General features: G+C 39.9%; 1 protein-coding gene across 1 annotated transcript; it reads left to right on the top strand.

Annotated features, from left to right (window-relative positions):
• On the top strand, window positions 1-25806 carry pamr1b (peptidase domain containing associated with muscle regeneration 1b). Its single transcript, XM_059336159.1, has 14 exons — window positions 1-158; window positions 8034-8210; window positions 9283-9408; window positions 9976-10090; window positions 14192-14409; window positions 15768-15875; window positions 19088-19258; window positions 19398-19589; window positions 20052-20924; window positions 21010-21186; window positions 22723-22789; window positions 22958-23187; window positions 24406-24764; window positions 24844-25806. The coding sequence occupies exons 1-14, from the start codon at window positions 5-7 to the stop codon at window positions 25405-25407; spliced, it is 3531 nt and encodes a 1176-aa protein (XP_059192142.1). The 5' UTR covers window positions 1-4; the 3' UTR covers window positions 25408-25806.
• The last annotated feature ends 819 nt before the right edge of the window (window positions 25807-26625 follow it).

The following is a 26625-nucleotide window of genomic DNA, read 5'->3' as shown; positions in this document are numbered from 1 at the left end:
CAGCATGCTGTCTGCGGGACGGGGACTACAGCTGGGGCAAACCCACGGGGGCACCCACACGACCCCCTGGACCAACACCTTTATCTCTTGGAAGGAAGGCTGGGTGCTCCTCATCTCTCTCTTCATCTTGTTACCCCTGGGGACAGCATGGCCCTACGGTAAGAGCCTGGCAAAGACTTTACCTCCACTGCTCTTCTCTCTCTGCCTCTCCCTGTGTCTCTGTTTGGCTCAACCTCTTAGTTTATGTTCTTTGTTCTCAAAAAGCCGGCATCAGCAACTCTCTCCATCCCCTCTCCCCTTTTATCCTTTAAGAGCACAGCAAGGCTTGTAGAATAAGACCCACAGAGAGACAGTGATGTAAAATACAGCTTTTTACACAGGCTGCAAAGAAAAACAGCAATGACAAGTTTGTGCAATCTTTGACTTTATAACTCTTGCTCTGAAATACAGAGTGAGGGGATAGGCCTGTGTGGGTTTCTTTATCGTCCCATTAAAAAAAAAAAAGGGGGGCTCCGTGATCTCTACTCATTGCATTTGTTCTTTGTGTGAAATGAAAGTGAGATTTGTTTTTCTGCTTTTTATGAAAAGAAGCAACAGTTGGATGTGGCCACACATTCCTTTGAGGTAAAGAGAGGCGGCTGCAGTCCTAATAGGGGTGTTGAAACTTGGCACTGGTTCCCTTTTGTGTGAGCGCTTGTCTTTAAATGCTAAAGTGCGTTCTCCCTGACATTGAGATCGTCTGTGCCTGTTTACCCTAGGTGACCACTTGAACTGCTGCAGGAAGGCATGAGTCACGTTAGAGTCGATCATGCCGGCTGTGGTAATGTGTATACCATACACTGTCTCCAAGACTCCTAACTGAAGCCTCTGCCCTCTGTCTGATTCCTCATTGCACGGTTACCAGGCGGTAAAATAATACCTTCAATTTGTAATGTTGGTGAGTGTGGCAACGGGTTGGGCAGAGTGCAGCTGTGTTAAGCTGCAGTGACTAAGAGTTCTCTTTGGCAGATTTGCTTACTTATGTTGTTGTCAGCTGAGTCACTCTCAGCACGGCTTGTTACATAATCGTGCATTATCAGCTGATGAAAGATGTTTTTATGTTGTGAGTAATATAAAATAGTTTTTTAAAGCAGAGCAGAGGTGTTTTCATGCAGATATTGACTTTGTTGACATGTCTGTTTATGTCTGTGTGTGTATCTGTGTCTATTTGTGTATGTTTTGGTGTTCCATTTGAGGCATTTTTGATCTACGTAAGACTTCCTGTTTAGGTTCTTCCACCCGCCTGACTCCTGAGATGTCCTCCTCGGTTTAGCTAAAATCCACCGGGAAGTTGTGATGGCTACTGGGTAATGTGTTGTAGGAAACAAAGCCCAAGACGAGCACATGTAAAAATCCTCTTACACTGAAGAAAGTGAAATCTTGGCACATAATGTACAAGAAGAAAAACATGACCTCCGATTGAACATTTGGAAAAATACTGTCATATCAGTCTCAAGAGTTCAGACCAAGTTGAGGAGCAAAATGCTGAAAACAAATGTGCACATCTCAGACTCCTGTTTGACCTACATAATGCTGTGTGTTCATACCATTTCACCAAAACAGGCAATAGAGGATATTTCATCGGGTTTGTGGTTTCCTAGAGCGGAGGAAGGTTTATTTAAAGCAAATCTACAGAATGACCAATGGGATCAGCGCTTGAGATCGGGCTACATTCAGATACGCAATGCCCACACAGCTCCTCCGGGAGTTTCCCTGTTCCATGATAGCAAAATTACTCCAACCTCAAAATACCAGACAGCTGCTGTGGGCAGTAGTCAAAGGGAATTATACACTCGCACATACATGCATAGCACGTGCACTCACAGCTGCTGTAAAAACAGCTCTTTTTCCATGATACATCAGCATAAAATAAGCACCATTTTGTCAGGAGGAAACTATTTATTTAGTGGATATATACTGTAACCTGTCATTCTCTTCCCAGGGAACTCCTCCTGACATGAGTTCTCACTTAATTATGGCGAGGAACAAGTATGACTTAATGATGTTGTGGCAACAATTATGCAAAGCAGCATGGTCACATAAAACTGACACTGTCTCTTTGCTAGATACCGCTAGGATAAGTGGGGAAAATGTTTTTTTGTAATTTGGGTGAACTGAACCTTAAAGCACTTGTGCTACATTTTGGAAAATATGAATATTTACTTTGTTGCTGAGACTTAGATAAGAAGATCGATGGCAGTCTTATGGTTTTCGGTTAAATATGAAACTACCGCCAGTTAGCTTAGCTAAGCAGAAAGACTGGAAGCAAGCCAACCGCTAACTTGGATCTGTCCAAAGGTTTAAAAAAAACAAGTTGACCAGCACCTTCAAGGCTCACAAGTTAACATGTTATTCATGCATTTAATCTGTACAAAAGTTTAAGAATAGAATTGTGTGGTTTTATGGAGAGTTATGGTGGACTATGTATTAGACACAGTCCAAATCCCATCCCAAAGAAGGAAGTGACTTCATCCAGGCAAGAAATAGACAGGCATAAAACCCCCATAAAATCTCAATGTGTTGTTTTTTCATTTCAGTTTGACACTATTAAGCCAGGCTAGGACTTTATCAGTCTTCTTGAATAAGCATATTTCTCAACTGCTATTTATTAAACTTAGCCTTGTTACAATGTGTCCATCAGCATTGTGCAGTGTTTGATCAGCATGTTGAACCTTTTTTAAAAGTTTCCAATGGACTCTGCTCAAACCCTCTTCCCATTGTGCTCTTCAGCTTTGTTTGGAGCTAAAAATAGCTTTGCTACGACAGTGGTGTGTAGCAAGACAAGTCTGATTAAAAAAAAAGATACAAGATACAGTTCCTGAGAAGTGAGCAAGATTACGATAAACAACTGGTTTAAACAGAAACAGACACAAAGCAGTTTTTATAGCAAATTGGAGCTTAACTATACAAGTTATCTGAGACTCTTGAGGCAGCATTTGGCTGTAAAGTGAACTGAGGCAAAAGTCGATGCTGATGCTAAATTACAACAAATAAAAAGGCAGAGGCTGACCTTGGGTTTTATTCTTAGCCGAGTACAGGGGAAGCTGCTTCCAGAAAATGATGGCTCAGTTTCGGAGCTGATACAGGCTTATGAGTCAAATTCAGCACCTGCAGCACATTTTGATTGTATCCATTTATCAATAGTGCTGGTTTTCCAGGGGTTGTGGAAAAGTTATGCGTATCCGTGAGCTTTTTATTTGGATAGAATGCATTTTATTGCAAGAAAAATGATTCCAAACTGACCAATAACACAAAAAGTTTACGATTTGTTCTTGGCAGAAGTCAGAGATTGTTGTGACTCTCCACAGATTAGTGGGCCAGCAGGGCAGAGAAGTCAGACGCAGGGTCACAGGGCTTCCCTGAATTTCCGTGACCAAATCCCTGCTAAGGTTATAATGATGTCAGTCTCTGGATCCACATCAAAGGTATGCAGCTGAGACAAGGCGGCTAACAACCTGGGCCTGTAAAGCTTCTGGTTGCATGGGAGTGCTTTGTGACACACAGTGGTCTCCACCAGGCGACGAGGCGTTACGGGGTCCACCTTACTGTAATGTCTTTTTTTTTTTTTTAATCTCAAAGGCTTCACGTTGAGGAGTACACAGGACTTCAGCATCTGGAATGGGGAAAAAAGCGGATACCACTTACATAAGACCAAAAACGCCAAACAACCCACACAGAAGTCCACACGCTAAGCTGCAGGACTGAGGGGAAAAAGCCTTTGTGATTTGCTGTTAAATTGTGTTTCTGTGGCTTGTTACCAGCATCTTCTCGCACACAACGCTAGCTGTGTGTGTGCTTTGGCAATAAAACTAATAACACTATTGCATATGTCAAACCCATAAATATCAAATGGCTCCTATGGAAAGGGTGCTAGAGGCAAAATAGAGATGCAAACAATTTTGTCAGATGAGTTTCTTCCGAGTTCCTATAACCTTTCTAACTACTGTCAACACTTCGAGTTTCCAAATAAGTACACATTAGCCAGGGGCACACAGCACAACCACAGTCTTAGTTAAAATTACAGGTCTGGGCAACAGAGTGACAAATGCAATTACCTCTGCATGTTGATGCATTTTTTATACTAATACAACTATACTATTTTTTTTATAATAATAGACATTATCTCAACAAACAATTTAGAGAGAAAACATATTGCTTTTGTTTGGGTTAAAGCCCAAACACTGAAGGCCAGCTCATACATGTAGTAATGCTCTCAGAAACACACACTCGCCTTTTCCTGCATGTGCACTTCCACACCTGTTCAGCCTAAACTCCTATTAAAACCCACATGAAATAGTTACTGTCCAGTCTGTAGTTACCTGCAGGTGTTGACCTCAAAGCCTCACAGATGTCTTTTTACAAGCCAGTGAGATTATCGCTGAAATGAATAAATTCAAATTGCCGGGGCGCTAGCCAAAACAATGTTATGTAAAAATTATCTTGTGCCTTGTAAATCTGTAAACTACTATTAAGGAGAGAGGGAAGCCTTCCAAAAAATAGATGCATTCCAGCATGTGTCCAGCACTGGGGGGGAGAAACCTCGGAGTCATGCTTCAGAGAGAAACATAACAACCTTATCAACAGAACTGGAGGTCAGCAAACTGAATCTGTTCACAGTGAATAAACACTGAAAACACTGCTGCCTGTGTTTATTTACCTCAAGGAGGAGCATTAAGAAAACAGCTTGTGGGGATCTGGAAACTAATCCTATCATGAATGCATGCCTTTTCATGTTTCTGTCAGAGGGGAGACAGAAGATGCATTTCCAGCTCCAGCTAACAAATAAAGATCTATTCTATCCTACTGTAAATCAGACTCTTCTGTATAGGTGCACTGGGGACAGTTACAACCACAAGATGCCACTTCTCTAGCTCAGGACAAGACACACAGCACTGATCCATGTAATGACATTTCCAGGCCAGCTCATAAAGTCTTCTGACCCTTTCAGGTTTATGTCCTATAAATCAGCCTTTACACTCTCTCCGGCCAGCGTCCTTTACAAACCTCGGGGAGGAAGCAGAAAAGCTGTCCCATAAGGAGAGGTGATGATGCCAGCACCTCTCAATCCCCACGAGGCAGACATCACTCCTTTTATCCTGCACTGTTATTTATTGGAAGGTAGCTAATGGCAGTGGTTTCAAAAGTAAATAGTAAAACTGGCCAGTCAATATTGGCTGAAGTCCACCCTGTCTTGTTTGACAATTTCCAGCCTCTGACTTATGTAATTTGTGTCCTATTGTAATCATAACAACAGTCATATTTGTTAGAAATAATCTTGGCTTCAACTGCATTTTAATGCTTGTGAGTTAAAGCAGACCAGAGTCCACAGAACAAAGTCAGGCTACTGTAACCAAACAATTAGGAGCTTCCATATATAATTACTTCTTTTGGGTGGGAGGTACTCCTTTATTTTCATTTTTGTGGCTCCGGAGGGATCTGCACGAAATCTGATACAGTACAGTGCCTCAATGAATGTGACTTCAGACATTTTGAAGCTACAGGTTAAAGAATGAAAAGGGAAAAAAATCTGGTTGTGTGGAGTAGTGAATTTACCAGACGTCAGCCCGCTCCTCATCTTTAGTGAGGCTAGTGGCTCAAGCCACTACTACTGTAACACTACTGGATCTTCAACTGATCCATTGGCGATCAAGTTGGATCATGGCTAATGAAGGCACCAGGTTTGACAAGGAAGAAGAATGTGTGGAATAAAAAAGACTATCTGTGGTTCTGTGCATCGATTTTAAACTGTATTAGAGATTGTGAGTCAGATACAATTAGAAGAGTGCAATTCTAAACTAGTGGAGTACTCTTATAAAAGCATGGGAAAGACTTTTTTAGGTTTTTCACTTTGAAATATTTTGAGGAAAATAACAGTTCCTTTCTCACATAACATTTTTACATGCTGTTGCTAAAATGCATATCTGTACTTGACTCACAGTACCGTGCTTAGCCCCACTCTCTGCATAGTGTCCTGTTTTAACAGACATGTCTCGAAAAACGCACGCCATGTCAATGCCATGAATGTTTGTGGTTCTCGCACTTAGTCAAAAAAGAAAATACACAAATTGACAACAGAAACAATGAGCCTTTCCCTTTTTTTTCCGTTTCAGGGAGGCAATCCGCGCTAAACAAAACAAGACAATGCAAGAACATCAGCTTTGATTCGAAAACAAAGCTGAGGGCTTGTAAGTTTACATTATTTTTTACCACACGAACTCTGGCAGTTAGTTTGAAAGCATGGGCGTTGTGTACTGGACTAGCGTGTTTGGGCGCCATGGTTCAGAAACATTAAAGCAACATTAAATCATAGTCTTGAGATCTATCGCACGGCACGCCATGTCACAATGAGGACGCACTGACCCCATGTTGTCATGGGCTTTCTGAACACGCTTTATCACAACAATAAATGACCCCAGGAGCTGACAGGGATCATAAAACAGCTAAACGACTGGAAAAGCACAAACTGTCCTTAAAAGACACTTGTATTAAAGTTGAACTAGTGGCATTACACAACCTACTTTCTGTTTGATTAATGTCTGTGCGTTTGCCATACCTCACTGTGTCTGCTAGGAGAAATAGCTGAGGAGAAGGCCAGATTGTAGTTGGACTGAGATACAATTTATGATATCATTAATGTGGAAGGGCAGCGGGGACAACTTTCAGCATTCCAAGACATCTGCGCTTCTCCTCTCTAGTTGACCGTCTGCAAACAACCACTAAGAGATTAATCGCTTCTGGTTGTCGCTTTTGTGTGTCTGTGTCTAAGATTCTGGGTTTCACAAAACTCAGATAAACAACAAATAGCCCTGGTGTACAGCTACAGCATTACAAATAAAATCCAGTGGGCAAGTGTGTGTTTTTCGGGGAGTATCAGGAGGAATAAATGGTTTGAGGGTTGATGGCAGAGAAGTTATTATGATTGCAGGGCTGGGAGGAGGGTACGTACAAAACGCTGCACCAACACTGTGCCAAGTTTAAAGTGCAGCTTCTGTTAGTTCTCCGTCCACATCTGCCACAAGAGAATTTCCACTTGTCTGTTTCAGCGTTTAAATCCACTGTTACATAACCACTCAGACTCAAAGGTCCTTGAATCACTAGTGTCCGTTCCAATTAAGCATTGCATTTATTGGGTAAAAACAAAGAGAAAGCACTTTCTGATTAATGATTTGATTCTGTTTTCCGTGACTCTGACCTTACCACTGCGGCATGTTGTCTGATGTAATGTGGTATGAGAACACAGAGAGGAGGTAAACTACTGAGAGACTTGCGCTCCTCTGAAAAGGAGCTTGCAACCATACAGTGGAAATAACCAGCCAGTGCAGAGCAGTAACTCAAATAAACACTGAACTCCTCAGAATCCTTCCACTGCTGCTGATCATAACCCATAGCCATTGTCTCTCTATGTTGTCCACATGTGAAGTGATGCTTCCATAACAACATGGTCTCACAGAAATCCGTGAAATAGCCACGGATTTCGCTTAACTCAAAATCCGTGGAATAGCCACGGAATTGCTCAAATTTCCGTGAAACTGACACGGATTTCGCTACAATGCAAGTTAATGACAGTCATATCCCGTGGCTATTGGTTTGTTCCAAGTCACGTGACTTTCAAGGTCCCAGCGGTCAGAACAAAAAACATGGCGGACAGTTCTCTCATTTTTAGTGAAAAATCAATATTTTGACTTAGTTTCTGCATAAAAATGGATTTTGATCACATTTCTAGCGAGAAATATATGTTTTATTTTCTAAATCTTCACTCAGTGAATGTACATAATCACTTTTTATGTTGGAATAGCCACGGGATATGACTGTCATTAACTTGCATTGTAGCGAAATCCGTGTCAGTTTCACGGAAATTTGAGCAATTCCGTGGCTATTCCACGGATTTTGAGTTAAGTGAAATCCGTGGCTATTTCACGGATTTCTGTGAGACCATGTTGTTCCATAAACATGTTTCCTGCTTGATTGTAGCCCTGATGTTTTCTCTTCTTTAGATTACAGGTATTTGTACAACAACTGCCCAGGCCCAGAGTGGAATGTTATGTGCAGAGGTTGCTGCGAGTATGATGTGATCCGCTGTAAATGCCCTCTGCAGGGGACTCCTGTGGGCTACGCCGTGCCCTGCTGTCGCAACGCCATCAATGAGTGTGACCCCTGCATCATCCATCCAGGTAAAACCCCTGCAAGTACTCCTATCTAAATGACTGCTTCAGCGTTACGAGACGTTGCACATTTCATTACCTTGAACAGAACAAAATGTTCTCGTTCTAAAGTCTTCATCTGCTGTTTCTAGTCAGCCCATAAATCTCCATACTTGAAACTGGTCTTTCTTTAATATCTAATATACAATGCGGTTTGTGCGAGACTAGTGCTGTCGATCAACTGCGCAGCTGTTTGCACTGAGGCAATGCAAACAGTGAGACAGAAAATATTTGTGTCTGATCTAATTTGTTTCCAGGCTAACTTCACATTGGCTCCTTCTCTTGACGTCTTGGAAGAATCCTCTTGAATTAAGGCAGTGAAGGATTACACTTAAAACTTTGATTCATGAATGAAATGGGAGTAAATATGTACAGTTTGTAGTCACAGATGTGTATATGTATGTGAGAATCGAATCACTTGTCTGCACACATGCAATAGCTCACACATGCAAATTCTTCTTTCTTCCTTTCTTCCTGCATGCCATCCGCCTATAGAAGTATGTCATGTTTTCTTCACAGCATGAATGTACTCATGTTTTCCTTTATGGGGGAAAAACAGCTGTTTGGAATTCAATGGATTCCTGTATGTCACATTTTACTGTTGAACAGAAAAATGTGCTAAGACCTGTGTACATCCCCGGCCCTTTTTTTGTTCAAATTTATACCTGCGCTCAGGTCAGATGTTGCTCTTCACGCCCCCCACGGACAGAGAAGTCTCTTAAGTGAAAATCCATCCTCCCAGGAAGTGATTTCAGGGTTTTTTTCTCCACATTTCTATTTCAGGAAGCACTAATGCGTTTGTGTATTCTGTTGTAGGGAAAAGGGGGCTAATGAGTTTAGCAGAGTTGATTTAAAGGAAACATGGCAGAGGTCTGATGAAGGTGGGTGACAAGGCTCAAGCTGTGCAGGGAAAGTGTTTCCAGTGTTTCTGACAGACAATACCCTTTAAGAAGACGTAATGTAAATTGTTTGTATTCTGACATGTCAGCCTGACTTTTTAATTCATTTAATCTAATTTTGCTCCTGGCTCTTTTTCTTTCAGGTTGCAGTATATTTGAGAACTGTAAGCGCTGTAACAATGGGACGTGGGGCCCCAGGGATGACTTCTTCATTACTGGCAAATACTGTGCTGAGTGTCGGCCTGGCTGGTCTGGTGGAGATTGCATGAGTAAGTCTCTTTATTCTCCTAATTAGCAGATCCGACATGGCTTTACTTGTAGAGATGTTTTCTATAAGCGAAATGAACGCCATGTTTATGTTCTTTCCTTTCCTGATGATTTCTCCTTGTCCGCGACAACTATGCCAGCTTGGAAGGGTGCCATATGCCCAGAAGGTTTTTTTTCTGTGAGGAGCTCAACGACAACTTAGAGTCAACAATCAGGATTCCAGTGAAACAATATAATATGTAACATTTGGATGCAGCTTGCTTAATATGCAAATATTGTGCCAGGGGGCACAACAAACATACATTTAATTAAAAGCAGAAGCTGGAAAGGCTGCTGAATGCCTAGTTGCCCCTGTGCACATTGTGTTTATGTTTTCTTTATGTTGTTTAGCACAACACTGAGCTTTTACAGGGACTTTGGAAACTCAAATGTAATTGCTTTTGGTTTGAATGGCAACCAAAGCGGCTGAATGTAGACCCTCAAAATATAATTAAGCTTTAATTAGCAGCCACCAAAATTTAAAGAGCGCCAACAATCCAAAATGGAATTCTTTCCCATGTGTTTTTCAGAGTGTGGGGGAGTGATCCGTAAACGGCAGGGCCACTTGGTGCTCGAGAGTTACCCCAACAATGCTCGATGTGAGTGGACCATCCAGGTGGACCAGCCCTTCACAATAGAGCTCAGGTGAGACCATAAACCATCTGCTCCTATAGTTGTTCACTGGTCCTCATTAACCCTTAACAGGGCACTCATTGAAATACTTGCAAATTCCAAATTTCAACCCTAGAGAATATTGGAGGATATTACATACTGCCAGAATGTGTAAAAAACAACAACATATGGACCCGGGGGAGGAGGGTAATATTTTGAGAAAAAAGTTTACGAGATTAAAGTGGCAAATCTACGAGGAAAAAGTTGTGTTTTTTCCACTTTTTTCTCGTAAATCTGCAACTTTTTTCGCACAGATTTGCCATTTTAAATCTCTTAAATCTGCGACTCTTTTTCTTGTAGATTAAAATCTACAAGAAAAATTCTAAAATGTCATGGTGTCACTGTCTGTGACGTAGCCTGATCTTTGCTGATTAGCTGGAAGAAATCCATGTGGTTCTACGACCAAACAGAGAGACATGGGGACCTCATTTAGATATCCACTGAAGTTACCAAATATAGTTCTTTGCCCGATTAAGGGTTAACCTGCCTCAGTCAGCAGAGCATGTTTTGAAGGTACCATCAATTACATTCTATAGTTTAATGATAATATTCACTAATATATATATATATTTTTTGCCTATACCTAAGCATGCTGGGTAAAACCACAGGTTAGATAGTTAGTCTTCTCCATCAGTTACAGTTTCAAACAAGACTAATGGGTCTATTCAAACAATCTATAACATATGGTCTAAAATACATGGCGACAGTGTATTTAGGGGTGTCCAGCTCCATGCTTGCAAGTGAAACTGTAAAAGAATCAAATCAGTTATATATAGTTTCTTATTCTATTGTTTAGCAAGCAAAATGTTCCCCTTATTCAAGATGATAGTGTTAGCATGCCAATATTAGCACTAAGTAGGAGTATTGAGGCTTATGGGAATGTCATTATATTTCATTATAAACCAGACACGACTTGGAAATATTTAAATCCAGGATCAAAAATGTCTGTACAAACTTTCATGACAATCCAATAGTTGCTGAAATATTTCAGTCTGGACCAAAGTGTTGGTCTGTGGCTAAAACTTGCATAAAAAGATTCAGCAGCGAAGTGTTTCGAAGAGACAGTGCCTTAGTTTTTCTGAATAATCCACGTTCTTTGCTGTCAACAGTTTTCATTGAAACTATTACTCAAACAAAGAATCCTTATAAATCCATGGGGAAGTCCAGAAGGTTACATAGCCAACAAGAAAATAAATAAAAGTTAATGTGAATATAATGAGCGCAGCTTACCAAAAAAACATGTGCCTGTTGGAAACATAAAAATATTGCAAACTTTTGTTTTAATTAAAGTTTATAATGCTCCAGTTTCATTTGGCATTAATGCACCAGTTTGGTCCATCTGTAATAGTTATTAACGGCTGGCCTGCTTAAGTCAAATTTCCACTCAGTTGAGATATTTCTGCAGGATGTATGTCATGCTCCAATGGCAAGTCTACAGCAAAGTTTGGAAACCACAACAGTCCTTTTTTCAGGAAAGTTATTACCTTTCAGTCCTGCGATAACTTTCTATTTCTGTCATTTTCTCCATTACACATACAGCATTTAACAGGCGAGCATTTGTGCAGAGTTTTAGCAGAACAAAAGCTCCATGCAGTTCAACATGAGGTGCATGCAGTACTGGTGTTTGTGTGCTTGAAGGATATTTCAATATTTTTTCCCACTATATAGTATAGCACTTTGTGTTACATTTAAAAACAACATCAATATAGAGATGATATATATTTATATGTCATGTTCTTATGTTTATTGTAACACAAATCCTACAAAACCACTAGATAAAACAGAGCTGCTTGGCTCAGAGATGGATACTGGAAAAGTGCATTGTGCCTTACTTAGGAATTTCTGGCAGGGTTTTCATATATTTCTTTAACTACTGTGCCCTGCAGTACACTCACTTCGCAGGAAACATATTTGCTGAATTACAATTGGCATTAATTGTTTGGAGCTGCTGCAGGCTAGCATTTAGCATTACTGTATATCTTATTAGTCTAAGCTTTTCTGGCCCAAGGGGCTAGCATAAAGGGTAAATTTAGAGGATTTGGGAGCAGGCCAGTGCATTGTATAAAGTTCATCAGTCATTTACGTCCGTTCCAATGTTAGACCAAGGAGATTACATCTGGAATCACAGAGAAGGGGAAAGGAGACTCCTTTGTGTTTTTCCTAATCCAGCTGGCAGTCCTCTCAATATCACACTCTGACTGCAGCCGAATCAAACATCTTATGAATCGAAAGTGTATTTAAATGGCTCCTAACATCTTTTATACTCACTTAAATTCACATTTAAACAGGCCGTAAAGCCACTCCTCTTGGATATCCTGACTGGGTTCAAGCACACAAAGAATGTTTTGGAAACTTTAGCACATTACCTGGAATCTTCACACCAGTAATCACCAGGCGTACTACTTGTTTTGGAAATAATGTTGTGCAATGTTTGTTCAGCATTTATGGATATATTTTATAGACATTTAACAGCTGCTGATCTGATTTAAAGAGATGCATAATTAGACTGGGATGGGTATTGATGTTTATCAGCAGTACTTACTGCCAATTACGTGAATGTAGTGGCACTTATATGTGCATTTTAAACTGCTAAATAGGCACATAATGAGTGTTAAAAGATAAACATCTATTCAACTCAATCTATTAAAGAGTGTGAAAAATTCTTAAGATGTCCCTAAAGTCTGCCAAAACCACAAAACCAGTGATAGGCATCTGTTTTTGATTTATTGTGTGCAGTGCTGTTTAATTTTTACTGTGTCAATAATTATTGTGCCTTATCACAAATATGGCATCGTAGCTCATACAGTATATAATTGGTGCAAAGTTAATGCATACAGTAATAGTGTGGCCTTACATACCTATTTATTATCCCAGGTCTCTCCTTTTCTTTGCTGGAAAGTAACATTAATATCTACTAGTCTTTGTTACATAAAAAAAACACAAAAAAACAACAATAAAAAGCATACATTAAAATCTTTAACTACTGTGTTACGTGGTGAAAATGAGACTCATTACACATGCCATTAAGAGCGCTAAGCTATAACAGTAAGGCAAATAACCTTCAGCAGTTGTTAATGTATTCAGTAGCTATGATTACTGTTCATTAGTTGTTTGCTGGCTGAAGTTTTTAAAGCGTCAGTTCGATGATGCCAGCCAGTGTGGCACTGCCAGGGAACACAGGTGCTCTCTTTACTCAGGGAAACTCAGGCAAATATAGCAGCAACAGAGAGAAAACAAAACCCGGAAGCAGCATCACCAAGTGAACTATTGAGAATTCGCCTGTAGGATTTTTGCATTGGATTTTAGATCATTGCAGAAAATGAGCTCTGTGGCAAACACATGGTTAACGCTTCATATTAAGGTCCTTGTAATAACCATTAATTAACAAGTAATAAGGCCCTTGTAAGTCCTTACAAGATGCTTATTAACATTATTGTGTGTTTATAAGCTTATATAAGTGTTAATAATGGCATTACAAACACCCATGACCCACACATTATGTCTTTGCCATGCCTTTATTAATCTTATTTTGTTTGCTTATTGATATTAAATTATATATAAATTATAAGTTAACTATAAGTTAACTATGCTTTTTGCTACTACCGGATCTAAAGCGAGAACAATGTCTTATTACTTGTTAATTAATGGTTATTAAGGACCTTATTATAAAGCGTTACCAACACATGTTTTTGATTACCATTTTTAAAAACTTCAGAATTCACAATGGGGTGTTTACTAACATGAACATCTCTTCAGCTTGTGTTAACCACAGACCTTATTTTAGGCATCTAACCAAAAACCCATTCAAAATCCTCATTGAGTTTGAGTGGATAAATCCCAGGGTGCTAAAATGCTAACTTACTTCCTGGTTTGAGGAAGTGGCACCTTATACATCAGAAACTTTTACACCAAAAAAATCTGACATTGCTTCATGTCACCATTATAACCGTAATATGTATCAAGGTTGAGTAGCAGTGAAAATAATTCCCAGTGGTGGATGGTTTAGTTTGTGATATTTGTATTTACAATATGAAGTTCATTTGTTTGTGTGTATACTCATCCTCTAACTGACAGGTTCATGATGCTGAGTCTGGAGTTTCACCATACTTGTCGGTATGACTTTGTGGAGGTCAGAGATGGTGACAGCATCAACTCACGTGTTATCGCTCGCTTCTGTGGCAACAACAGACCTGCACCAGTTCACAGCACTGGCAACAGTCTGCACATACTCTTTGTCTCTGATGGTTACAAGAATTTTGATGGATTCTTTGCCACTTTCCAGGAGAGCTCAGGTAAGTGAAATACAACTATCATTGACAAAAATACTACTAATAGTATATATATTTATGCCCTACTATTACCTTACTTCTAGGGATGGGAATAATTCATCAATGATCGAAGAATTTGGTTGATCATGCGGAATATTTAATCGATCTGTGTATTTTTTTAAATTTAAATTTCATCTATGACTGCATATCAGTACTCACTGAACTGAAAGAATGAAAGAATGATGAATGAGCTGAGAATTAAGTTGGAGCTACAGATTACAAATTGAAAGTTGCAATAACAACTATAAAACACACAGGAGGATTCATTTGAGCAAAACTAGCTTACTGTATCAAACCATGCTCGCATGAATTACTGATTTAATTTTGATCTTAAACGTATTTAAACACAAAACACACTTAAATATGCAAGATTACTGTGAAAACTAACCTCATGCCTCTTCAGGGGCTAAAACATAAAACATTGAACTCCTTCACATTATCTTTACAGTATCACTCATGTGAGTTAGTTTTACGATCGACACAATCAAGTCTCTTTTCGTCCTTTCAAAATAAAAGCGTCCGTTATCAAAACAGGCTTTTGCAAAGTACTATCTAATATCTTTTATTTTGCCCATGTATGCATAGTGAATAATCGATTAATTGATCATTAATGTTATAGATGTTCGAGTTGGCAGGTTTCTTCCAAACACCCATCTTTACTTACTTCTACACTTTAGAGTCATGGTGACATAATGCATTCTCCAATCCAAAGAGTAATTTTAACCTTACACCCAAAATCAAGTCATAATCCAGCAACAGCACCCTGGCTTTAGCAACAATAAAATTTTTAAAAAAAAAAGTAATTTGTAAAGTCATGCTCAATGAACAATGGGGCTCTTTAGAGAAATGGGCCACAACAAATGCAAACAAGAAAGAAGTTTCCAAGGTATTCACAGTCCAGTGATAATAAAAAGCTTTTAACAGTGCGTGACTGACAACTACGTTTTGGCAACAGCTTTCGTCAGGGTGTTGAGCCTGCTAACAGCCCGTTGAGAAGTCAGAACTGACCGAAATGTCTTCACTTTCCAGAAATAGCCTCATTGTGAAGCTCTTTAACTCAAAAGTGCAGAGATGCAGAAGTTACCAGCGGCTAAGCCAGATCTAGTAAAAGTAAACAGAGGCTTTTTGTGTAGAAATGCCCACACACGTTCAGAAATGGAAAGTAAAAATGACATTTAAATGGTTCCAGTTTTAAATATGAATCCCTTGATGCAGTTGGGGAGAGACAGCCATTCCTTTTGGCATACATAATGTGTCATTATACTGCTAATGAATGCAACATTTCTTTTTGTAGCTTATGTCACACACTTGTATGTTTATAGCTTGCAGCTCTTCTCCTTGCCTGCATGACGGGACATGTATCCTGGACAGTTCTTTCTCTTACCACTGTGCCTGTCTGGCTGGCTACACAGGCAAGAGGTGTGAAAATGGTGAGTTTCTACCATAACTGAAGCCTCTGTATGATCACGCTCTAAATATGCTGATGTTTAATGTTCTAGAAATGGAAGTGGGGGAAGAAAAATGCTTGCAGGTTCTAATCTCAGGGAGAAATAAAGCAGTCTCATACTGTAGGCATGACTTGTATTTTCCGTCTCTTGAGGCATCTGAAAGACATGTGTCTCGCTGAATTGAAGCTTACGAAATCCCCAAATTATTTGAGTTATTTTTCGCTGGAAATCAGCCACACCTAGTGACAACAAACTTAACGGGAATCGACTTCTTCCTGAAAGCTTTTTCCCTTTTTTTGCTGTTGTTGCTGCCCAGAGGCGGTGATTCACTGTCACAAGGGAGAGGTCTGTGGTTTGGATTAGTTTCAGGACAGCTGCCTCCCCCGTCCGTGCAGTCCCAGCTATGGTTTTGGTCGGTCAGCAGTTCAACTGCAAACCCAAATGTCCATCTGACAAATATGTGTGTATTAAATTTAACAGCATTGAACCAATTTATGCGTGAACTCATACTGCAGTGGACAGATAGATAAGGGGAGTGGCAAAGAAACTGACAAAGGAGGAAATTAAAGGGCTAACTGTACCAACACACTCAAGAATCAGGAGTAGAGAAAAATAGTTAGTAGAGTTAGTAATATGAGCAAACTATATTGGTTTTTGCGCTACATGCCACCTTAAAGTCATACTATGCAGTAAGTGTTGCTTACTGTATATAAACATCACATTCAAATTTGACCCCTCCTCCCCCATCTCAACGAGGTTATAGAAAACCCCAGAATCACTTTCGATTTTGAACAACATAGAGCTGTTTACAACACACATCGGCCACGTGACTGCAACAAATTGTTGACACGTGATGACTTGACCACTGTTGTATGCCACACTTGCTGTTTTTAATGCTGTAAAACAGTTAGCTTTAGCAAAAAAAAGCACTTTTTTAAGGTTAGGCACCAGAACCACTTTCCTAAGGTTGGGAAAAATGAACCAGGTTAGGCTTAAAACAATACTACTTCCTACCCCCTTTCGAGTTTGCAGAAAGTGTCTGTTTTTTTTTTCAATTTTTTTGCTTTTTTGTTTTGTTTTTTATTTATTCATCTATTAATATTTAAACGTGTTTTTTTTATTGCTTGAATGTTCGAAATAAAGACAACCAATCAATCAGTCAATCAATGATTTTTGTAGGAAACCATACAAACCATTCATGAGAGCAGCCTGCTTGAAATTAGCCTCGACCTTTTGGCACTTTGCCTCAGAAAGTGATGCTTTTTTTTTTTAACTGTGCTGAGTCAGCTTCATAGGTTCATGGCTAAAAGTTGACTTGAAGGGTAATTGAGAGGGATCACTATACATAAATAATTTTAAAAACTGCATAGTATGCCTTTAAATATGTGTAGTCATTATACACAAATGCTGGCTGAGTTTTACTTTGAGTGGGGTACTGCTCAATCAGGGTGTGGTTGGCCTACAAGCTCTGTTATTTATTGGTGTCTGGACCCTAACTTGTGTTTTTACATCCAATACACCTCCCTTAGGATCACCCCAAAGCAGACTTCCTGAACCCCATTCACTTTTTTCGTGCGGTGTCATTTTCAGGGCTAAATACATGTCTATAAAACGAATGGAGAAACAATTCTTCTCCTATAACACGAGCCAGCTTTTCCATTGGAGGAGAAACCCATAAAAAAGGCAGGAGTTTCATTCCACACTGTGTGCATTCATCTGTATTCCCATGAGGAATCCTCAGCTGTTAATGTTAATGGAAGAGAGCTGGAATAGCGCTAATGTCTGACATTTTGTAGAGGAAATGTCGTCTACATTTCTGCCCAGGAGTCACATGGAGAATTTTAAGTATGAACCTGACATCAGCTGTATTTTATGTCCCCAATAATCAACCTGTCATCTGTTGTAAGTCTGGGCTAAAACTCATTTTGAACGGGAGAATCTTGACACATTATTGTAGAAACTCAAGCTAGGAAATAATTTATTTTCCTTTCTCTCCCTGGCACAGTTTAATCTCTCCTTGAGTCTGATCTGTTTTGGAGTGCAGTGTGCAGGCATTAACGAAAGGAATGATGATTTACTAACAGTATGTGTCGTTATGCTTAGTATGTTAGCATTCCACTTCAATAACTCATCTCATTATGTCTGTGAATCCAATCTGACATATAAAATGAATCGTAGCAATACAACAATGCGCACAGAACTCTGGGATGCTCTAACTTTAAAAAAAGACATATTCAAAGGAGGTCAACTACAGTCTACTTTTCCAATTTTGGTTTGCCAACAGCATTCTCCATCCCCTAAGGGACTTAAGAATGAAAATGCCATAAGGCAAAACCGCCCAGATTATAGGGAGGGTTCCTTGGTTTGGAGCTAAAAAACGACGGACAGTACATTTCATGGATTGGACCAAACTTAAAGTCAACAACACAGAAAACCTCCTAAGGGATGGGAAGTCACACAGTGCTGTAATGGTACGATAACCTCAGTGTTAAACATGTGTGTTTGGGTTTTTGTGAACTCAGTTGTGGGTGGTGCATTCCTGCACCACAACATTTGCAGTTGGCTGTGAAGATTGAAATAAATGTTAAATTCACAAGGAAAAAACTCATCACAGAATTTTTAAAGGATTACACAATATTTCCCCCCATTTATGACTTCAATACTTTTATTCTTGCAGTCTGTTGTCTTTTAACAGAGTCACACACAGTATTCCACCACATAACCAATCCATACTACCCGACTTCATAAAATCCACGTTTAAAACACTGGAAAATAAACAGTTTGACTAAAGCTATTTTATTGCCTCTATTTCTTCCTCATTTACAAGCCTTGTGTGAAAGTCTTGCTGTGAACTTTACCACGAGGAGTGAAATTACTCATTAATGAGCTTCTAAGGTAGCAGGCTATGCTTTTTGTAAATTAAGAGTAATGAGTCTGAGAGCTGATACTTTGTTTTTGTTTTGTTTTGGGGGTGACTTTCCAACCTGCAAACTAACACCTGAAGGCTATGAAATCACTGAAAATCTATTTGTGTGGTCTTTTACAGCAGGGAGGTGCCAATAAACTGATGTTTGCGAAATACAAGAGATGCCTCTTAAATCCCCTATACGCCATAATTTGGATGATCCAGCGTTCAATTAGAGGAAAATTAGACATGTCTTGAATTAAATGTGCATGCCTGTGTTTCCATTCAGTGGTTGGATGCCACAGGCCTCCAGTGCCCACCCATGGATCCACAGAGGGTTTCTTTCATCATTCGGGGGCACGCATCGCTTTCAGTTGTGACGCTGGCTTTGAGCTGCGGGGGTTTCGTACTGCCATCTGCCTGAATGATGGCACCTGGAGTGCTCCTGCCCCAGAGTGTGGTAAGATAATAATGTGAACAGTATTTGAGATATCTGAAGTAGTGTGTGTCATTTTCTTGGATTTGAATGCCATACATACTCTCCCAGAGGAGGACAATTTGCAGCTTCTAAAAGCTTGATTTTCTTCTCCTGTTTTTAGTGCCAGTTGAAAGAGTTTGTACTTTACCACCCAAGCCAACACATGGAAACCACTTCATGGTTTATGGACCCAATGATGTCCTCATTGCTCTACAGTACCTCTGCTACCAGCCCTATGAACTCAGTGGGAACTCCCAGAGAGCCTGCCTCCCAAACAACACCTGGAGTGGGACTCCTCCCATTTGCACCCAAGGTCAGACAAATTGTCTTAATAATGGCTATTAGCAAAGAACTATATTTGGTAACTTCAGGTAATATTTCAAGAAAAAAGTTGCAAATTTACTAGATTAAAGTGGCACATCTACAAGATGTGCCACTTTAATCTTGGAAACTTTTTTCTCAAAATATTATTTTTGTATGTTTTTTTTTACACATTCTGGCTGTATGTAATATCCTCCAATATTTTTTATTATTATTAGGGTTGACATTTGGAATTTGCAAGTATTTCAATGAGTGCCCTATTAAGGGTTAAGACGGATGAGTCAGTGTTACAAAGTACACACAGATAATTTTTTAGTCAGCGTTTAATGGATCAGAAAATTAATCAATGCCTCGAGCCATTCAGCATGTTGGGCCAACTTTGAACAAAAAGATTTGTTATCAGCTGCTAAGTGACAATTCAGTAATGATCTTTCTTTATGTTCTGTATTAACAGTGAATAACACTCTCACTGAGGCAGAAATGGATGAAGACAAGACAAAAGAGAAGGAAAAAGGCAAAGAAGCAGATAGTGACAAAGATATCAGCAAAACTAAAGAGAAAGGTCAAGGGAACTCAACTGGAGAAAAAGAAAGTGCTGGAGGGAGAGATATAAACACTGGGCACGAGAATACAACAGCAGTCGACACAAAAGATAAATATACTGGTAGTGTACCAGAGGGTAGGAATGAAGGAGAGCTAGAGGAAAGAAATACTGGGTCAGAGAAACCCACTGGAGGCAGCAAAGATAAAGTGGATAGTGGAGGCCCGGACAACAGCCTGAATACAGTTGAAAAGAAAGAACCAGAGTTAGGAAAGCCACCTGAGAAAAAAGAAGACAGTCCAGACACGAACATGGAAACAGAAAAGACAGATATCACGGAAATAGTTGTGCTAAAAGACAAAGGACAAGCAGAGAAGGAAAGAAAAGAGGAGCAGGTGAACGGAAAAAGAGATCGGGACAAAGTCGGTCCTAATGACACCAAGATGAGGACGGTCATAGCTGAGGGTGAAAACACAGTGGAGATATTTCAACTGGAAATGACAAAAAACAACACAATTATACGGGATACAAAGGATGCAAAGAAAGAAAATAATACTATAGGTTCTCCACAGCCGGGGAGGAAAATCCTTCCCACTAGAGTCAACATTACACAGTACACCATGTACAGAGCGGGAGGTGAGGAAAGTGGGAAACCAAAGGAAAAACCAACAATTAAAGAGGATAAGACGGAGAAGGATTCTGCTGAGAAAACAAAGGAGGAGCTGGAGAGGGAGAGGCAGGAGAGAGAAAAAGAAAAGGAGAAAGAAGCCAACCAAAGCTTCAGTGGTAAGTGGCGAAAAAAAGCAAAAATGAATATCATCCTTTTGTTGTGAGTCATCGCTCTCATCTACTGTCTGTTTCCCTCCTGCAGAGAAAAGCTGCCCACCTCTCTCTCGCTTCTACCACGGCTTCTATCAGCTGGTGCCCGGGGTGGAGCCTCAGACAGTGGAGTTCTTCTGTAACCACTCCTACGCTCTCAGTGGAAATACCCAACGTACCTGCCAGCCAGATGGTAGCTGGAGTGGCAAACAACCCCTCTGTGTCAGAGGTACTGTCATCTGTTTGGTCACTTTGTTGTTTTACTCTGTTCAATTAAATATATCGTTTCTGTAGGCTTGCACATACAGTATCACATTTTGTCTGGTTACTGCATTGACAAATAGTTACCAACTCCCCTCTAAAGGGTTTTTAAGTAGGCCTACAATCCTTCAGTACTGCATGGTCCGTGTTTCCTTAGAAAATGTGTAAATGCTTAATAAGGTGTCCTGAGTTTATTACTTTGTATCAGAACATTAAACTTGTAGATATAATGGGTTATAAAATGCTAAACAAATGCTACAGTGAAATGCTAGTAGGTGAAGGACTCTTGCAGTACAATAATACATCAAGTCTGGAGTTTTTAATGTTAATTAGTTCTTAACCCTTTATCAGACAAAGAACTATATTTGGTAACTTCAGGCAATATTTCAAGAAAAAAAGTTGCAAATTTACTGGATTAAAGTGGCAAATCTACAAGAAAAAGAGTCGCAGATTTAAGAGATTTAAAGTGGCAAATCTGCGTGAAAAAATTCACAGATTTACGAGAAAAAAGTGGGAAAAAAGCAACTTTTTTCTCCTAGATTCACCACTTTAAATCGTTTAATGTTTTTTTTTTTACACATTCTGGCTGTATGTAATATCCTCCATTATTCTCTAGGGTTGAAATTCGGAATTTGCAAGTATTTCAATGAGTGCCCTATTAAGGGTTAAAGTGGTGAATCTGGGAGAAAAAAGTTGCTTTTCTCCCACTTTTTTCTCGTAAATCTGCAACTTTTTTCGCGCAGATTTGCCACTTTAAATCTCTTAAATCTGCAACTTTTTAAAAAAAATAAGTGGTTGAATTGCCTGTGGCTCAGCTTTACCCATGCGTTAAAAAGCTAGGAAGTAACTAGAAAGTAACTAAAGCTGGCAGCTAAATGTAGTGGAGTCAAAAGTACAATATTTGCCTCTAAAAGATAGTGGAGTAGAAGTATAAAGTTACATAAAATGGAAATACTCAGGTAAAGTACAAGTACCTCAGAATTGTACTTAAGCACAATACTTGAGTAAATGTACTTAGTTATATTCCACAACTACATGTAGCTTAAAATCAAAACCAAAACAGGTATAACTTAACCTTAAGCACAAATTACAACCATTACTTACAGCTTCTTAGTTTTTTTTATTTTGCACAAATAAGACAAAAGACAAGGATAATGAGATAACAACAAAATGAAGGTGCAAGGTAGCGGCAAGAAACCCAAGAGGGCTTATACAGGGCCTCTACCTATATTAAACTTCACAAGTTAAATTAAAACAAGTAACTATCACACAAAAAATATATATATTTTATATATTTATTTTAAATAAAAATAAAAATGAAGCAAATTATAACAATATTAAAAGTAAAATAAAAACAAAAGTGTAGAAATGTGTGTGCACAGTCCATTCACCATTCCAACTACAGTAGCTCAATTCAAAGTGATGTTAATGGCACTTTGTGCGTGTGTATGTGTGTGTGTGTGTGTGTGTGTGTGTGTGTTCATAAATATGTGTTTATTCGCAGCATGTCGGGAGCCCAAAGTGTCCGAGCTGGTTAAACAAAGAATTCTGCCACCTCAGGCACCATCCAGGTATTTTACCAGTGCATTAAGTTATATATATCATATGTACATTTTATTATGCTATTTCAAGACTAAAGCCATTATCTCATGTCATGTGGTACATTTTTCTGCACTCACATCCAAAACTCAACCTAAAGGGTGTGTTTACATACCCTTGGCCTCTTCTTGTCCTCTCAGAAAGACACCGGTGCACAAGCTCTACTCTTCCAGACTGGACCGACTGCTCCAGTCTGACAGCCCCACTAAAGCTCCCCCAGTGCTTTCCCAGTTGCCCCAGGGCTTCCATCATCTTTATACACACATAGAGTACGAGTGTGCCTCTACCTTCTACCACCACTCGGGCAGTGCTCGCCGCACTTGCTTGAAGACTGGAAAATGGAGTGGGCGTCATGTGTCCTGTTCGCCAGGTGAGGGCAGCAGAGTATTACTAGTGGTCCGACCACAGGAATTAACCGCCACGCTTACAGAACAAACACACTGACACACAGTTTAATACAGTGATTTACACCCACATGATATGTGAGTGCAGAATTATGATGTGGTCACTCAGACATTCATCTAATAAGGTAAATTAATTCTATGTAGCAGCACTTTCTTAAAATATTACCACCGCCTCTAAATGCTGACGTTGAACAAAGTCAGCATCTTCACGCATCTTTTAGGCATTCCTGCCAGCTGTTTTCTACTTAATACTCATTGTAACTTCTCTAAGAGACTAAGATGAAAAGCCAATAGCTGACATTTATAGCTAAGTTGTGAAATAGATGCAATGAGAACTTAAAAGATCAGCAGCTTTCATTTTACAGTCTCCACTTTCCTCATCATTGCCAGTCCGAATATCTTATGTAAAAGCATGGATACACAGACAACTTTGATGCACTGTACTTTCCTATCTGTGTTCTAATGTTGTGAAGGCTTTTTAAAATAGTTCTTAATTTTCTTCAGAGTGAAAAGAAAACTCACACTGGGCAAGCCACTTTAATCACTATTTGTACCAAACACAAAACTGGCTGTTCTTCATGGACAGCCTGTCTTAATACCAGCCTGGAAAGGTGTTGGGTATGTGTTTAACTTTAATAAAAGGGTCTGCACACATCTACAACGGTGTCAATAAACCCTGAAGGTTGATGCATTGTTTTGTAAGGTGCTCATCAAGAGTTTGTGTAACAAAGTAGCAATAGAAGCTCAGAAGTCCAGGAAACCTGTGCCTAAAGTCTATTAGCCTGTTGATGATAATGGGAATAAGATGTTTGATTCATTGATATTGCATTTTAACATGTAAAGGGTTTTTAAATCAGATATCCATCCATGTTCCAAAGTATTATGTATAGATTGTCCTAAAACAGACATTCAGTACATTAAGGTTTCTATCAAGGGCTATCACATGTCATGTGGCTTTTGTGCATTTTGCTCCATTTCCATCCCTAAGATAGCCAGCTTATGTGCACGTTTGAAAAAAAAAAAGCTCACAGAATGGAAAGACAAGTCATAGACAGTCCCACAGCCAGAGTGTTGACACAGTTTCAATGTAAGTCTATTTTTTTCTTGTATTCCTTTCCCCTGCCCTCCCTTGATTCTGGTCTTTCCCTCTCTGTCCTCTCCTACTGTCACCTCCTCTTTGGCAGTGTGTGGGAAGCATCCAACCTTTGACCCAGAGAGGCCGGCAGAGGCTCACTGGCCTTGGCTGGCAGCCATCTACCGCCGCTTCACCAACGGAGCTGGGACTAAGGTGACTAAGGCAGACAGCCAGGCAGGGTCCCTGAAGGGGGACTTTGGAGCAGGAACTGGCAGCAACAGTCAGGCTTCTGACTGGCAGCTTGTGTGCAGCGGGGCTCTGGTGAACCAAAAGAGGGTGGTGGTTGCTGCCCACTGTGTGACAGAGCTGGGGAAGGTGTATCCTCTGGATGCAGCCAAGCTCAAGGTGGTGGTAGGGAAGCAATACCGTGATGACCACATGGAAAGTAAAGGTCTTCAACACCTGAGGGTAAGTTACTGGATATATTGTCTTTAATTCATCCTTTTTAACTAAACTTGTACAGTAATTTCATCTCTTCCTTTTTAAGGTGGCTTCCATTGCCGTTCATCCAAACTATGACCCCTATATTCTGGACTCTGACATGGCTGTGGTCAAGTTACTGGACAAAGCAAGGATCGGTGAGAAGGTCCTGCCCCTCTGCCTCTCAGACAGCCGGGACGAAGAGGTCGTCTCTGGGCAAGGGCTTGTGACAGGCTGGTCTCCACTGCCCGATTCAAGTTTGGGTTCTGATGAGAAGGCGAGGGTTGGGCTCGTTCACCTTGCTGATGTAGTCCCCTGTGAGCAGCAGTATGCTCGTAACGGCGTGCCAGTCAGCGTCACAGACAATATGCTCTGTGCCAGCCAGAAGCCTGACTATGAGCCCTCTAACATATGTCCCTCTGACACGGGGGGAATCCTTGTCCTCCCTGCCAGCAACAACCAGAAGCCCTCTCTCGGCTTTGCGCAGGCGCAAGGGGAGAGCAAAGGGCTGTGGAGACTCCTGGGTCTGGTGAGCTTTGGCTATGACCAAGGGGAGTGTGATCCTGACCTCTACACAGTCTACACACGTGTAGCCAATTTCAAAGACTGGATAGAGAGCAATATGAAATAAAAAATCCTGCTGTCTGACTCACCCTATTTCCTCTATGCTTCTAAAATATTTAAATGGCTTCATATCTTACAGTCCTTTTCCTTACATCTGCCTGTTTTTCAGACTATTCCTACGCTCTGATCTTTTTTTCCTTGCACAAGGGCATTTTCTTTCTAGACGCCGAAGCACTGGAAACGCTGGACAACACAGTGCTCTAACTGAAGGGGGTGCTAACACATTAGATGTGCTGGGCATCAACCTTTCATCAGAAAACTTCAGTGATCAGGTCCCTCAGCCTGAGGTTACAGACTTGAAAAAGACCAGAAAACCATTTCACACCTCTGGATGTTGATGGTTTCTAATGTACTCATTGGTATGTATATATGTTGTAATGTACTGAATTATTCTATCAATTCATAGGACGCAAGAGATGTACATATTGTATCGAGACAAAAAAATCATGTTTTTAATTAAAGAAAATGTGGGTGTGGTAACGATGTGTGTGATCATTTTTCATCACAGTTTGAAACTTGTATGCGTGAATGAATATATCCTACTGACCGATATCATCATATTGAGATCATGTGAAAAAAACACCTTATATTTGCTCTATGAAGCACACAGTGGGCTTGTGCTGTGAGGCAAATAAATCCAGGTCAGAGCAGCACCATTTTCACAACCATAAACGAGCATGTTATTCACAGATCAATTCCCTTTTCTGTGCTCAAATTAAATCAATTACTTCCATTCTGACCTTCCTCCATTATTCAGACGTGGGTCTACATAGATAGAGGAGCTGCAGCTTATATTGACTTCCAAAAGGGGGCAATAAAGAATACATAATTACTTCATCTTCGGGAGCATCAATAGAGGAGCTGGGCTCGGGTTGTTGGTTTTGGTGATTTAAAAATAATAATAATAATTACAATTACAAGCTGCTCTACATGAGTAAATTAAGGTTACAACCTTTACGTACTTAAACTGCACCATGACACATAAAATTAACCAATTAGAGGAACAGCAATGGGGAAAAATCAATAAAATATAACAGATATATTCCACAAAGCAGACATATTGGAGCTGGAAAAATAGAACTGGGATCATAAATATGAAAAAAACCTTGTTTGTTTTTTATACCGATAAGTGATTTACAAGATATCCTCAAGCATGTCTTCAGTCATCAGACAGCAAGCTCCAAAGGTGTCAGAACTTGTTTATGAAAGCCTGTTCACTTACTTC

Source organism: Centropristis striata, chromosome 6 (assembly GCF_030273125.1).
Source record: "Centropristis striata isolate RG_2023a ecotype Rhode Island chromosome 6, C.striata_1.0, whole genome shotgun sequence".
Classification (NCBI taxonomy): domain Eukaryota; kingdom Metazoa; phylum Chordata; class Actinopteri; order Perciformes; family Serranidae; genus Centropristis; species Centropristis striata.
The sequence above is the reverse complement of the archived record's forward strand: the minus strand, read 5'-3'. Positions and strand labels throughout refer to the sequence as shown.